The following is a 14,212-nucleotide window of genomic DNA, read 5'->3' on the forward strand; positions in this document are numbered from 1 at the left end:
CAAACCGTGGACCTATACATACAATGTTTCACCACACGAACGGGGACCCATTTTGACCCTTAAATCCCAATTTTCAGACAAATCAGTGAAAAAATGTGGCATAAATCATCAAAATACCGAATAGTGGGAGGTACAGTTATATGGGGACTATACCAAAACGTTGCCCGATATATCTCATTTTCAATACAAATCATCCTAGACACAATACAAATTATTCTACTAAATTTTGACGCTCTACGTCAAATAATGTGGGCAGTATCGTGATTTCAACAGACAGACGGACATCGTTAAATCGACTTAGAATTGTATGCTGATTATGAATATATATACTTTATGGGGTCTACCACGAATATTTAGGGATGTTACACACGGAATGACAAAGTTAATATATCCTCCTTTCCAAGGTAGAGGGTATAAAAATACCAACGTGCTGATCACTTCAAGCAAGCGCTTCGCCGGAAATGGGCCAAAATACCGCAGGGCAACATTCGAGCAGCGTGCCAAGTCCTGCAAAAGGTGACCAATTCGAGCAAATCTAAAAAAATCTAAAATTATTCTAAAATTTGATGCTATTTCCGACATTTTTTGCTTTCATTCAATAAAATTAAAAAAATAAAAATGTTGGCGTTTGACTTTGTTGCATTTTTTTATCTCACCCTGTATATCTAAAATGTAAGGATTCCAAGAAATCTTTCAGAAATTCAAAAAAATTCCGAAGAGGGGGGAGTTTTTGTTACTTAGCGATATAAACTGTAAAAACTCCAATACACTGTTATTCTAATTTTAATTAATTTTTCCTGTAATTATTGTTGTTTTGTGTTGTTGCCCTGTGTTATCAATCTACACTACAGTCAATGGCGGGGTTATTAAGACAGGAAAAGTTAAATACACAAAATTAACAACAACTAAATCGATAATCAAATTCTAATACTCAAATTTCGTACAATAACTTGCAAATAAAAAATTAAAAACCAATAATTTAAAATTAAAAAATATTGAAACTCTACTTACATTTGGTGAACCCTTTGTGTCGTTGTTCAACATAATTTGAATTTTGAAGGCGAACCGATTGGTGGGGATTTTTGTTGTAGATGAAAATTGTTTTTTTGTTTTTGCAAAATAAACAATAAAAACTTAAAATTGTATTTTGACTAGGATGCCGATGATTCAGATGATGATGATGATGACAGTGGTGATGGTTGCTAACGAACGACGATGTTGAGATGAAGATTTCAAAATACTAGATAACCTTGATTGGGTTGATTCGTTCGATTTCTTTCTTTCTTATTCACTGATGACCACCAATGTGTTATCGCCGTAACTTAATAATCAGGGCACGATGGTGCTGATGATGAACTCTGTTCGGCGGGATATGCGAAAAACAAACGAAGAAAATGGGAAAAAAGAAAGAAAAAAGAAGAAGGAAAACTAATTAACAAAAACGTAATGAACGAACAAAAAAAAATCATAACAAGGATAATACGTGTAAATAGCAATTAACATTGTAATTTAATTAACAAGTGACAGTTCAATGAATACAGGAGTAGTGGGGGAAATTAAGATACGGCATGTTTTTGATCTTTCAGTTCATTAACCAAAACATATGATTACGAAAATAACTATAAGGATGGTGATATGGTTTAAATATTCGTAAGCTTATTTTTAAACAAGTTAAAAAACAGTAAGTTCGGCCGGGCCGAACTTTGAATACGCTCCACCATTTGAAAATTTAGAAATTTTCGAATTTAGAAATTTTTAAAAAATAATCCTTAAAAAATTCTGTTACAATTTAAAAAATACCGAACATAGTAGTTATATTGGAGTGTATACGACGTGGACCTACATATGCATTGTTTGTCATAAGCCATTAAAATATTCAAATTCGAAACTTGGATTAAAGGTCAATTACGTAGCTAAAATCATCAAAATATTATATTTAGGGAGGTACCGTTATATCGGAGCTGTGAGAAGACCTGAACCAACATAGACAATTTTCTGTCACAGGCTGTAGCATCCATTACGAACTTCAAATACGACATCTCAAACGATTTCGGTGAGTATTGTACCTAAAATCGTCAAAATACCGAATATAGGGAGGTACTGATATATGGGGCCTATACGAAGACCTGGACCTGTATGGACAATTTTCTGTCATAGGCTGTAGTATCCATTACGAACTTCAAATACCAAATTTGAAACAATTCCGGTTAATAATGTCTCTAAAATCATCAAAATATCGCATATGGGGAGGTACCGTTAAATGGGGGCTATATGAAGACGTGGACCTGCACAGACAATTTTCTGTCTTAGACTGTAGTATCCGTTTCGAACTTTAAATACCAAATTTGAAACAGTTTCGTGATTACAACAGACAGACAGACGGACATCGCTAAATCGACTTAGAATTTTACGCTGATCAAGAATATATATACTTTGTTGGGTCTGACATGATTATTTCCAGGAGTTACAAACGGAATGACAGAGCTAATATACCCTCCATAGTATGGTGGAGGGTATAAAAATTTATAGGTTGCACATAAATTGTTGAAAAAAGTAACCAATTTGGCCAGTTCAGGATCTTAGATTAGAAATAATATACGCCTCTTCTTGTTTACGGAAATATTGAAATGTAAAATAACTCTCATTCCAAATATTAGAATTCTAGCTCATTCCAATACAAAGTATTCGATTTTTAGTACTTTTCGAATACTTCTAGTAAAAATTTCCAAAAAGCCAGTACTCGAGCAAAATTTTAAGATTTAAGAGATGAAGTCGAGTCACTCGAATTAGAGAAAAAGTTAGCTCTAAAAGTGAAATTGAGTGGAAAAATATTTGTTTTTTTTCTACTCCCAGGAGGGCTTACGTTATTTGTCTCCGTGTGAATTTCCATCTCAGCGAGTTGTCCGGTGAATTGATCAGAACAACCGTAAAGGATCACAGACAAGACAGATTCCGAAAAAACAAATGTATTAAAAATGTTTTGCAGTTTTTTTGTGGGTAGAAGATTTGCATTCGATTTTTAGATGTGGTCTAATAAGGTATCCATATGTGAAAATTTCTTGAAAAAATATTCATTGTGTCAAATGAGTGCTGGGGCATAGGTCTTCTTGTTATATGAAAATGTAAAACAAGTAAAATAGTATCAGTCGGTTTTGTCGACAGGTGTATACCCCCAGCCCTGACTTATGATTATTCAAACTGTTGACCCTTTATGGGGGAGGTCCCGAAGCAGTTTGCAAATATTACAACGTACCAGATTTGGACTATATCAAGTTGGAAAGGATCGCCGACTTTTTTTTTCGCAAGTTATGACAGATAAAAGTATTGAAAATCGTGCCTCTTTGCGGTTTAGGTACCAGAAGGGGGGTTCGCAGATATATATCATCTTCACAATAGATGTTGCGTAAACAAAAATATTAGGATGTGTGAAATTTGAAAAGAGTTAGATGTTTGTTTAGCTTTCTTCGAGCATTGCGCTTTTCGAAATCTTGAATTCTATGTGCTGGAGGTCAGAAGAAATTGTCCGATCTCCACCATCTTTATAACAAATCTTGTGTTGCTGGAAATATTGAGATGTACCAAGTCTAGATTGAATCGGTTTTAATAGATACTAAAAATATTGACCCTTTATGGGAGTAGGGACCGATACATCCCATCTTGACACCAGACCTTGGATTAATAAAAATTTTGTGATGTGTGTAATTTAAAGAGAACCGGATGCTTATTTCGGACTTAATAATCGGTTATTGGGAAGGTACCAGAAGGAATGGTCCGATCTCTACCAACTTCACATCACACCGTGCATTAATAAAAATACTGAGATATGTGTAATTTGAAGACAATCGGACTCTTACGTCACATTTTATAAGAGTTACAATTATTCAAAATGTTGAGCCTTTGTGGGGGAGGTACTTGATGGAGTGGACTGATATTTTTCATTTTCGCACCTGAACTAGGTTTCGCAAAGTTGGAGCAAAATCGGATTATCTTTTCTCTTTTTGTGAACAGTGAATTATTTTCTTTGAAAATATTGACATTTTGTGTGGGAAGAACCAGAAGGAGTGGACCAATATTGCCCATCTCCGAACTCGATCTAAGTTTGACGATAATATTATGATGTTCCAAGTTTGGCAAATCCCATACTGCCGTCGAAGGATATCGTGCGCAACAGCCAGCCAGACGGACATCACTGGATCGACTCAAAATGTCCTTAAACGGATTTGCCATATGCCGAATGAAAACTTCTAGAAAGAAAATATTCATTTCATGGAACAAAAATCCAGCGTCAGGTCTTTGGAAAACCTACCTTCTAAATTAAGCATTATGCTCATTGTCTTTGAGAACGTCTCTATTGGTCTAAACACCCCACAGATTTCCAAAAAAAATTTTCTATAAAAAAAAGTTGACACCCTTTGTGGATTGTGAAATATATGTAAAATTTTGAAGATCTATATCTCGAAAAACCTACATTCAAATCTTTATTGGTTAACTGTGTACAAATTTTGTATGTAAACCAGCTATTAAACTTTCAAGCACTCAAGATGATTCGTGACGTAAACTTTACTTTAAGCAAAAAATCTCCAAAACGAAGCATTTCTTTCAGAATTCAGCTTCTTTAATTTTTCTTCTACATTTTGATGCAAATAGGTTATATTTTTTATTGTCAACACTGTGGCATCCCTTTACCAGATGAGGTAAATCAAAATTGAACACAACCTTCTCAAAAAATGCAACTCAGAGTAAAAATTGCAGAAACTGCAGAATAACAACAAAACCGTCAATATCTGAATGAGAAATTAAAATGCAAACGATGATAATAATGTCTCTAATAAGAATGCACATTCAGAGCACGCCAATAAGAACGATACAAGATAATGCACAATAAAGCAGGACACAACATAACAAATCCCAACAAGAAACAGAAAAAAATCAATAAAACATACCGGGGAAAATAATAATGAGAACAACAACAAACCACAGCAGCCAGCCAGCCACACACTGTTGTAAAGGGAGTAAACGAACGAGTTTTCTTGTTGTAATCCGAAAAAAAACAGAACATAAATGTTGGCCGCGGAGAGATATAGAGAGAGAGAGAGAGAGAGTGCCTGAGCTCAAGAGGCTGTGGCATGTAGCATGCAAAAACAGAAAGAAAAAGAAACCCCAACACAGCAATGAGAATGACAAGGTAAAATGAAATGGGAAAAATGATGCAAACACATACACGCACACACACACGTATCAAAAAAACCGGACAAGTTTTGTGGCTGGTATTTTATTACCCACCAAATACCACCACCCCCTCCCATAGTCCTATATGAATGAATTTTTAGAGGATGAGGAAGCAAAAAACACTTGGAAAACTATAATATCTGGGTTTCATCACCGCACACACAGCAAACAAACAAACACACATTTCAACAACTTTTACTTTTTCCCGTAATGAGGAAAACAAACGCACAATTGAAAAGGTAGTACACACTGAATGAATCCTTTGAGACTTGGCACTGGAAATAGAGGAGCCTACCTTTTTCCTTATTTTATTGGATGCTTCTTTTTTGTCGCTGAAAATCACAACGTTTTCTGGTTTTAAAGAAGCAAAAATTTTGCAAACACCAATCACACACACAAAACTGACTGAGCCCGTCCGGTCTTGCTTGGACAAGAAGAAACAAGCGAGGTTTTCTTTCAATACGCCACCAAAAAAAACTAACGCGATACACAAAACTAATTAAATTAGACTTTTAGCAAACCGTTTTTTTTTTTTTTTTTTTTCTTTTTTGTTTATTTCAATTATGGCACCACACACAAACACAAATTGTCATAATTTACAAAATTTTCCGATTTTCTTTTGGAGTATTATCTACTTTTACACAGTTTGCTTGCTCATTCACAAATTATTTTCCATTTAGTAGGTGGCAGTGCAAAGCAAATGAAAATGTCACACAAAATGCGAGCAAAAGAAAGCGGCCAACAATAAGCATCATTTCGGGGAAGATAGAGCGTAATAAAAGCACAACATTTGCAACACTCAATAATGCACATACAAACGCACACACACTCACTCTCTGTTGTTTTCTCAACCTTACCGAATACTGAGAGAGAGTAAACACCACTAATTATTTCTCATTGAGAAACCCCCCAAAAAAACCACAGCGTGTGTATGAGAGGGAGAGAGCACTTACAGAATAAAATCAACCAACCAACAACAATAACAAAACTCAAAAAGAGGGTGCAATTTTTTTTTTCATTTCGTACTTGTCATTTGTTATGAATTAACAAAAAAATACATAGAATATTTATTTACTTTTTTCGAATGATATCTGCGCTCAACTTTGGCTTTTCTTTCCATAAAGTTGATTTCGGGCACTTTATATTTCAGTTTATTCAATGGCTTAGAAGGGTTTTCAATTGAAAAATGTTCTTATTTTCAACACTTCCAGAACTTTGTTATTAGGGTTATTGTGTAGTTTTAGCTTTTTTTTTTTGCAATTTTTCGGTTAAACTTTTGTTTTCATTCGACAATGACGGCGACGCGATTTTGATACTCTGTATGTATTAACTTCGTTGTATATAGTTATGTGATTTATGCAATTTAATTCAATAATTTAAGCACAGTATTTTTTCTCATGTAGGTTTTCTTTTATTTATTGGTATAACAAACACTTTCCACAGGACAAGAAACAAAGTTTTAGCAGACGATACGCGCTTCACGACAACTTTTCAGCTTGAAAGTTCGCTATGATTTGAATTGTCAAATGTCTGAAAATGCCTGTTTTACTCGCGAGCAATTTTGGAATTGATGGAAATGGAAAAATGAGAAGTGCTGCGAATGAGAGAATGGAAGATGTGAAATTCCGTGAATGAGAGAGAGAGAATTGGTGAACGATGGCGTTGCCAACTTTTGCATTGACGTTTTTGGGTTGCCAGTATTATTTACAGTGAAACCAAAATGTATATGCCTATTTTCTATGCGTAATAAGGAATATTGTTCATAAAATGGCTCAATAAGAAAGGTTGCTCAACTTTAAATATACTAGGAAAATGCAACTCTGTGCTGGCGTCTTAAAGTGTCAAGTAAACTTTTAAATATGCAACAGTTGGTTTTAATTTTTTTTTTTAATTTTTTTAAACAGAATTTTTTGTGGTTATTCCCCAATATTGAAATTGAAAATTTTAGACAACACAAAGTATTCGATTTTTTGTACAATTTGGTATTTTTCGTAATCTTATTGTGCAAATCTCACATAAACCCAAACCTATCATTCGCTTACGAAGACTGACCCTCGTGCAAAATGTAAAGGTTTTTGCTGAAGCCGTTTCGTCTGGGCTTTGATTCTCGGTCAGCCAGTTATTTCAGCGCTTGGGAACATTGATGTGTCAAAAATGTAAAAATAAAAATCGTTTTTTTATATTTTTGAAAGATGTTACAATGAGTATTTTTCAGAAATTTTAATAAATTTGAATAATTTTTCATTCAAAATTGAGATGACAGCAGCTGTGTCTACCTGTATTATATCGTCATGACGTATAGATTGTTTTCGCGTTGCCAGTTTTTATAAAGCATGGCAGAAGAATACAGGTAGATGCATCAACGCTTGGAAGCATTGATATGTCAAAAAAATTTAAATGTTTTTTCAAATATAAGTAGATTTTTATACATTTTCTTATACTACGTCATTCGGAGGCAAATTTAAATAATTTTTTATTCAACATTTTCAATTCTAAAATTGGTTTGACAGTTCATTGTCCCAGCAGCTGTGTCGACGCGTCTACCTATATTCTTCTACCATGTTATAAAGTACCACAAAAATACAACATTTCCTCTGAATTGCTTGGTTGGGTGTCAGCTGATTCACCGGTTGATAGAAACATCAATGGCCTTTTTTTATAACCATATGTTTTCAAAATTAAACCCTCCTTAAAGGGGAATTCGCAAATCGAGATAATAAAACCAGTAAAGAAAGTCTTAAAGTCGGGCGGGGCCGACTTTATGATACCCTACACCATTTTGCTAATTAAGTAGAGCTACACATAACAATTAAAAGCTTTTATGGGAGAATTCAATCATACACGCTATGATTATAATTATAATTAAAAGTTCAAAGGACTAAATATGCCGAAGCATTTGTATCTTTTAAATTCGGAATTGTATTGCCCATTTGGTGCACAATTAATTTGAAATCGGATAAAGATATATATGGGAGCTTTATCCGAATCTGAACCGATCTCGATAAAATTTGGCAAAGATATTTCTGAGCTGTATTTGATATATTTCCCTGAATATCGTTGTTACGGAGTGCATATTACAGTTGTGGGTAACAAATATAACAAATCGGATGAATAATATATATGGAAGCTACAGTCATATCTGAACCGATCTTCACCAAATTTGACATACTACCTTCTAGACTTAATTCGGTCGTATGTGCCAAATTCCATCCCATTTGGACAAATATTAGACGTTTGGTGCACAATAAATGGTAAATCGGACGAAGTTATATATGGGAGCTATATCCAAATCTGAACCGATCTCGATAAAATTTAGCAAAGGTATTTCTGAGCTGCATTTGATATATTTCCCCAAATATTGTTGTTACAGAGTGCATATTACGGCTGCGGAGGACAAAAATAACAAATCGGATGAACAATATATATGGGAGCTATAGCTATATCTGAACCGATTTCGATCAAATTTGGCATACATATTTTCAGGCTTAATTTGGGTGTATATGCAAAATTCCGTACAATTCGGCCTGATATTACACGTTTGGTGCACAATAAAAGGCAAATCGGACGAAGATATATCTAAATTTTTATATATATAAATTTTTATATATATATCTAAATTTTTACCGATTATCTCCAATTTCAATAGGGTTCCTCCTTTGGCCAAACAAAAGATGCGACCTGTACTTTGTTTACAAAAATACATGGACAAACGGACGGGCGGACAGACGGACGGACGGACATGCATAAATCGACTCAGAATGTGATTCTATGCAGATCATCAAAAAGAACTATGGGTCTATCTCGTTTCCTTCTGCCTGTTACAAACAAATGCACAAAGACATAATACCCTGACCACCTTGTGGTGTAGGGTATAAATACGGCAATGTAACTTAAGGTGAGAATACATAAAACGTTTTTTTGACTGGCTTAAGCTTTCAGCTGGCTTCATCGTATAAGAACAAAGGAGCCAAGGTCCGAAATCGTACTCAGTCAACCCACAACTCCTTTGTTCCGACGACTTAAGGTGGGAATACGTAAAGCGCTTTTCTGGCTGGCTTCTTCGGAAATGAACATAGGAACCTAGGGCCAAGTCGAACTAAGTCAAACAACCACCACCCTTAAGCCAGTCAAGAAATTCTTTTATGTACTCTCCCCCTTAGCTATAACAATTTGACCATGTTCCTAGAGCACAAGATCTAGTTGAACCATAGGAACTAGATGAAATAAACAAATAGATGAATGAATGCAATGATAATAGTTCCCACGGTTCCCTGCACAGAATAGTTCTTTTGAACTAATTCATTCCGGAACGACAGCGACGACACACAGGGAACCCACAATGAAGGAAACCATTCCTCTGCCCCAAATTCAACAATTGATTCATGATATTAAAGTTGGGTAAGTTGTCCCTTTAATTGCAAAAAATAAAAACTAATGATGAAATAATTGCATCCATTCACAGTAAAGTTGATGGCTCATTTAATATAACCACAAAAACATTGGAGCTATTCAAACAAATCATAACAAATGCCAAGTGGCAACATGCCGAGTAAGCGGAATCAAGTTTTTGGAATATCTGCAACTATTAATTTTCCTACTATTTCCGTAGAGATTTAATGCAAATCATACGGTCTCAGGGACAAATTCTGCAATCGGCGCTACCCCAGGAGACTGTAACGGCCAATGTGACCCGTCGTTTATTGAAAATTATACGTGAGGAGTTTGATTTATTGCAAGTGAAAGTAAGTGTCTGTCACAATGATATTAAATTGAATAAGGGCTCCAGTCATGTTTGGAAATTAACCAGTAGTAGTCTCTATAGACCTGATTTTAATAGCACACGTGAATTTTCCTTTAAATATCAATGCAAATGTACTGACGAAAGTTTGGAGGTTCAAAATCTAAGGCAGCACGAAAAGAATTTTGAGATTCCCCCAATTGGCGATTCAGAGAACATTCAAATCCGCTCCCAAATATGGTTTAGCACCTCCTGGCGTATCAACATTTTACCATAGATACCCCTTTGGAGTCTTGAGTACGACGGGGAAGTCCACACTTCTAAAGTATTTGTAAGACCAACTAAGACAATATGAATGTCAATGCGAAGCTCATACGCCACTGCTTACAAAGGACAGCTGACCAATAATAATCTTCTTTTTAAAAGGAATTTTAGTCCCAAAGCTGGTGGTGGAATCGATCTATGCGTGAAAGTCTTAAATTTAATTAAAAGTTTGAAATTTAAAATAACTACATCTCTCCGGCCTTAAGCTACTTCGCTATTATCATAGCCATCAATAGACGCGAATTTTACTTTTCTAACTAGGAAACAATTTTGAGAGTCCCCCAATCGCTGATTGAAAGAAAATTCAAGTCCACACTCTTAAATGGGGTATAAGGGGTCCCTCGCGGACTAATCAGAAAATTTTACCATAAGTACCCCTTGAGGTCTTGAGCACAACGGGGAAGTCTATAATTCCAGAGTGTTTGTAATACCAACCAAGTAATATGGCTATCAATGTGAAACTCTAGCTCCACTGATTAAAAAAGGACCACTATAAAAATACTCCACGTTTTTATTGCATGCAGGCAAGCGTAGCTGTCGTTGGAATCGGTCCATAAGTAAATCTCTTAAATTTAATTAAAAGTATGAAATTTAAAAACTCTTTGATTGCGTAGCCGAAGTTGGACATTCCAAAAGGAGAAAATCTCATAATTTGGTTTTATAGACAAATCAAGGCTGGTTACAAAAAAAGGTTTCAATCTTAGATACATTTTTGATTCGCTGTGTCGGTGTTACACATAGTCAAAAGAGAAAATCGCAAGCTCCTGCCAAAAGCAGACTATGTAAAAAGTATCAAATTAAAAAAGAAAGACTTTGGGTCCCACATCCGTAGTTTATACCCATCTCACAAACTCTGGTAATATTGCAGACACCAACGGAACTTAAGGGGAACATAAACCGAAGTATTGTTACACAAGAAAAAATTATATTGTCGTACTTGGGACACCGACTGTCGTAAAATTTTCAAAAAGGTCGGTAAAATGCAGTATTTCTTGGCAAATGTTTCGCCATCAAGGCCAAAAATTGTGGATGCAATGCCTACTTTGGAACTTTAGACAAATCCAACACATTTTTCGTATGCCGGTCAGCGGATATTTTATGACCTATTTTGAGTACCATGTCCTTTAAGAGCTTGGTGGTCACTATACGTAGAAGCGGCTACTTTCGTAGACCTGGAGATTAAATCAGAACCATAATCTAAAATTAAAAGTCATATAAGGAAACAACCAACTCCAGAAATTCTAAAGTATTCAAACCTACCAGAATGCCGCCCTGAGAGCTGCAACAGGATGCCTGCTCCTGACTCCAGTGGACCATATACATGAGCAGACGAATTTTAGCTCACTTACGTCAGCGTAATCTTATGCTTTCGTTGCATCACCTGCTTGAGTGTTAACGTGTGAGACAACTTAACCATTATATGGTGGACAGAACTAACGCCCCCCCAGGAATGTCAGGAAGGGTCTTGCATGATCTAGGGAGAAGGAGGTCTCGAAGCCTATCACGCAGGTCTGAATAGCATTCATACTGATGCAGTCTGAGTATGAATGCCATCATCGGAGTCCAACGCATATCCATGACAGCCGAAGAGCATCGTACATCTTCATCAATTTACTCCCAATACGATTTGAGACGGCTACACCATCCTGAAATTAGTTGAACCAAAACTAACCCGGTTTGTTGTTGTATTAGCTTCACATGGTTTGTTTTATTTCTAGCTCTACGTTGAAGAATTCGGCTACTTTCGACCAATTCATTCCGCTGGATCTTTGGAAACAGCTCTTAAGAGTAGCTGACTTCCTAAACCTGGACATTGAAGTAGAACCAGATTAGCAATCTATAAACAATAGTATATATTACCACAACTATTATCGGTTCCAAATTAGTAGCCTTATAAAAAAAATTATAGTTTTTAGATAAAATAAAGGTGTCACCCACGAAGGGAAACAAAGGTTAAAGTTTTGAGAAACGAATTTGGTACCCGATTTGGTCAACATTCTCACCATTATAATATTTCTATTAGAATTAGATGAGGTTCGAAGGCGGGTTCTACTCATTTTGATGTTTCTCCTCGGTCGGCATAACCGACTGACTTTAATTGTTCTATTTTTTTTAACCAAATGAATGCTAACGATTTTTACTTTCAGGACCACCATTTGGCTGATGACTCCCAGGCCTCGTTATCCCTGCATAAACTAGTTACCCAGACCAGCGAATGTGATGTATGTGTAGATTATGGTATACCACGTGCTGGCCTCAAAGAAGCTTTGCTCGATCATTTGGAAGAAATTGAAACTGAATTGGAAACTAGCTGTGAAAGTATATGCGCTCAGGCTGAACAACACATACATTCGACTGAAGTCATTCTAACATTGGGCCACACAAGAAGTGTTGAACATTTCCTGAAGCGGGCCATTAAGAAAAGACAATCGTTGACCATTATTATTGCAGAGTGTGCACCGGCATGTAGGGTAAGTGGAATCACTGAAAGTATACCATGAAATAATTACAAATGTTTGGGTTTTATAGGGTCACAATTTGGCGGCAAGCTTGGCCAGTAATAATGTGGAAATTATTGTCATACCCGACTCGGCCATATTTGCCATGATGTCTCGAGTGAACAAGGTGATTATTGGTACCCACAGTGTTTTGGCTAATGGTGGTTTGCGTGCTGCCTGTGGTGCCTATACGGTTGCCTTGGCGGCCAAACATTATTCGGTGCCGGTCATTGTTTTGGCACCCATGTACAAATTGGCGCCCGTTCATTTGTGTTCCTACGAACAAGACGCTTTCAATTCGCTGGGTTGTGCTGAGGGTGTATTGCCCTATGATTCATCGGCTGCACGATGTGCAAAAATCTATAGTCCCATATTCGATTATGTACCACCGGAATTGGTGACGTTATTTATATCGAATACGTAAGTGGAAAACGATTTCGAAAGAAATGCATATAAATAATGATTTGTTTTCTATTCGTTTTCGTTTAGTGGTGGCCATGCTCCTTCATATGTTTATCGTTTGCTGACCGAACTATATCATCCTGATGATTATGAAATGTAATTGGTAGAGTGTTTGTGCGTTCTTTTTGTTATTTTTTCTATACCAAGTACAGCAATGTTTAAATCAAGCAACTAATAAAAACGTACAAATGAACTGATAGAACATGCTGAACACCAAAAGAACTACTTACATTTACCTTTTTTTTGTGGACAATTTCAAATAGTTTTTTGTTTTTATTTTTTTCTTTTGATTCTTTGTTCTTTGAAACGTTTAAAATCCAATTAGTTGGAAATATATTTTGCTGATGAATTCTTTCAGCAATCCCTTTTCTCTTTTTGGCCGTGAGTTTGTGACGATTGTTGCCCGTTGTATTTTGTCGTATAATTTCAATCAGTATAATGTGGACATTTTAAAGACTAGTTTATTATTTGCAATTCAAGTTAAAAATGGGCATTAAAAAAATTAATATATAAAAGGAGAAATTTTCACGAAATCAAGAAACATCATTTCTCTGTTAAGTGAAAAAAATGTTGAAACTGAAGTGGAAAAATATTGAAAACTGAGAGGAATATACTTCCTAACACTGCATAAACATATAATGGAAAACTTTTGTGGACATATTTGTAAAACAGTTTTTTTGTAACTCTTTAAAACTATAAAATATAAAAAAATAATAATAATAAAATATTCAAATCTGTAATCTTAGTGAAAATGGTGTAATCTTATGATCATTAACGTTTTGTAAAAATAGGTGCGCATCCTAAGTGGACAATAATTTTGTGTAGTGTTTGTCTTAATTTCCAAAATATGGTACATTGGGAATATAATTCAAAAATTTATTGAATCGATACTGACCGAATTGGTACGTAAAACATCTGTAACTTCCGAAATTTCTGAGATTTTTTTCAAATCAAGGAAAAA

The 14,212-nt window shown here is 35.4% G+C and overlaps 2 protein-coding genes across 7 annotated transcripts in view; one reads left to right on the top strand and one right to left on the bottom strand.

Annotated features, from left to right (window-relative positions):
• Positions 1-6,762, bottom strand: part of LOC101888568 (double-stranded RNA-specific editase Adar) — a 288,710-nt gene extending 281,948 nt beyond the window's left edge. For 2 of the 6 annotated variants that reach the window (XM_059121967.1, XM_059121963.1), the window contains exons 1-2: positions 6,305-6,762; positions 1,012-1,358 (exon numbers count right to left, since the gene is read on the bottom strand). In XM_059121967.1, coding sequence (XP_058977950.1) covers positions 1,012-1,044 — 33 coding nt within the window. In that variant the 5' untranslated portion in view covers positions 1,045-1,358; positions 6,305-6,762. Of the gene's footprint in view, positions 1-1,011; positions 1,359-5,524; positions 6,264-6,304 lie in introns of those variants that run through there. The other 4 variants (XM_059121966.1, XM_059121962.1, XM_059121964.1 and 1 more) reach the window with 3 other exon arrangements.
• A 2,709-nt stretch (positions 6,763-9,471) lies between these two features.
• Positions 9,472-13,470, top strand: LOC101887245 (translation initiation factor eIF-2B subunit beta). The gene is made up of 6 exons (XM_005188685.4): positions 9,472-9,627; positions 9,692-9,778; positions 9,839-9,971; positions 12,439-12,762; positions 12,821-13,209; positions 13,279-13,470. Exons 1-6 carry the CDS (start codon positions 9,569-9,571, stop codon positions 13,349-13,351), a joined length of 1,065 nt encoding a protein of 354 aa, XP_005188742.1. The 5' UTR covers positions 9,472-9,568; the 3' UTR covers positions 13,352-13,470.
• The last annotated feature ends 742 nt before the right edge of the window (positions 13,471-14,212 follow it).

This window comes from Musca domestica, unplaced genomic scaffold, assembly GCF_030504385.1.
Source record: "Musca domestica strain aabys unplaced genomic scaffold, Musca_domestica.polishedcontigs.V.1.1 2, whole genome shotgun sequence".
Lineage (NCBI taxonomy): Eukaryota > Metazoa > Arthropoda > Insecta > Diptera > Muscidae > Musca > Musca domestica.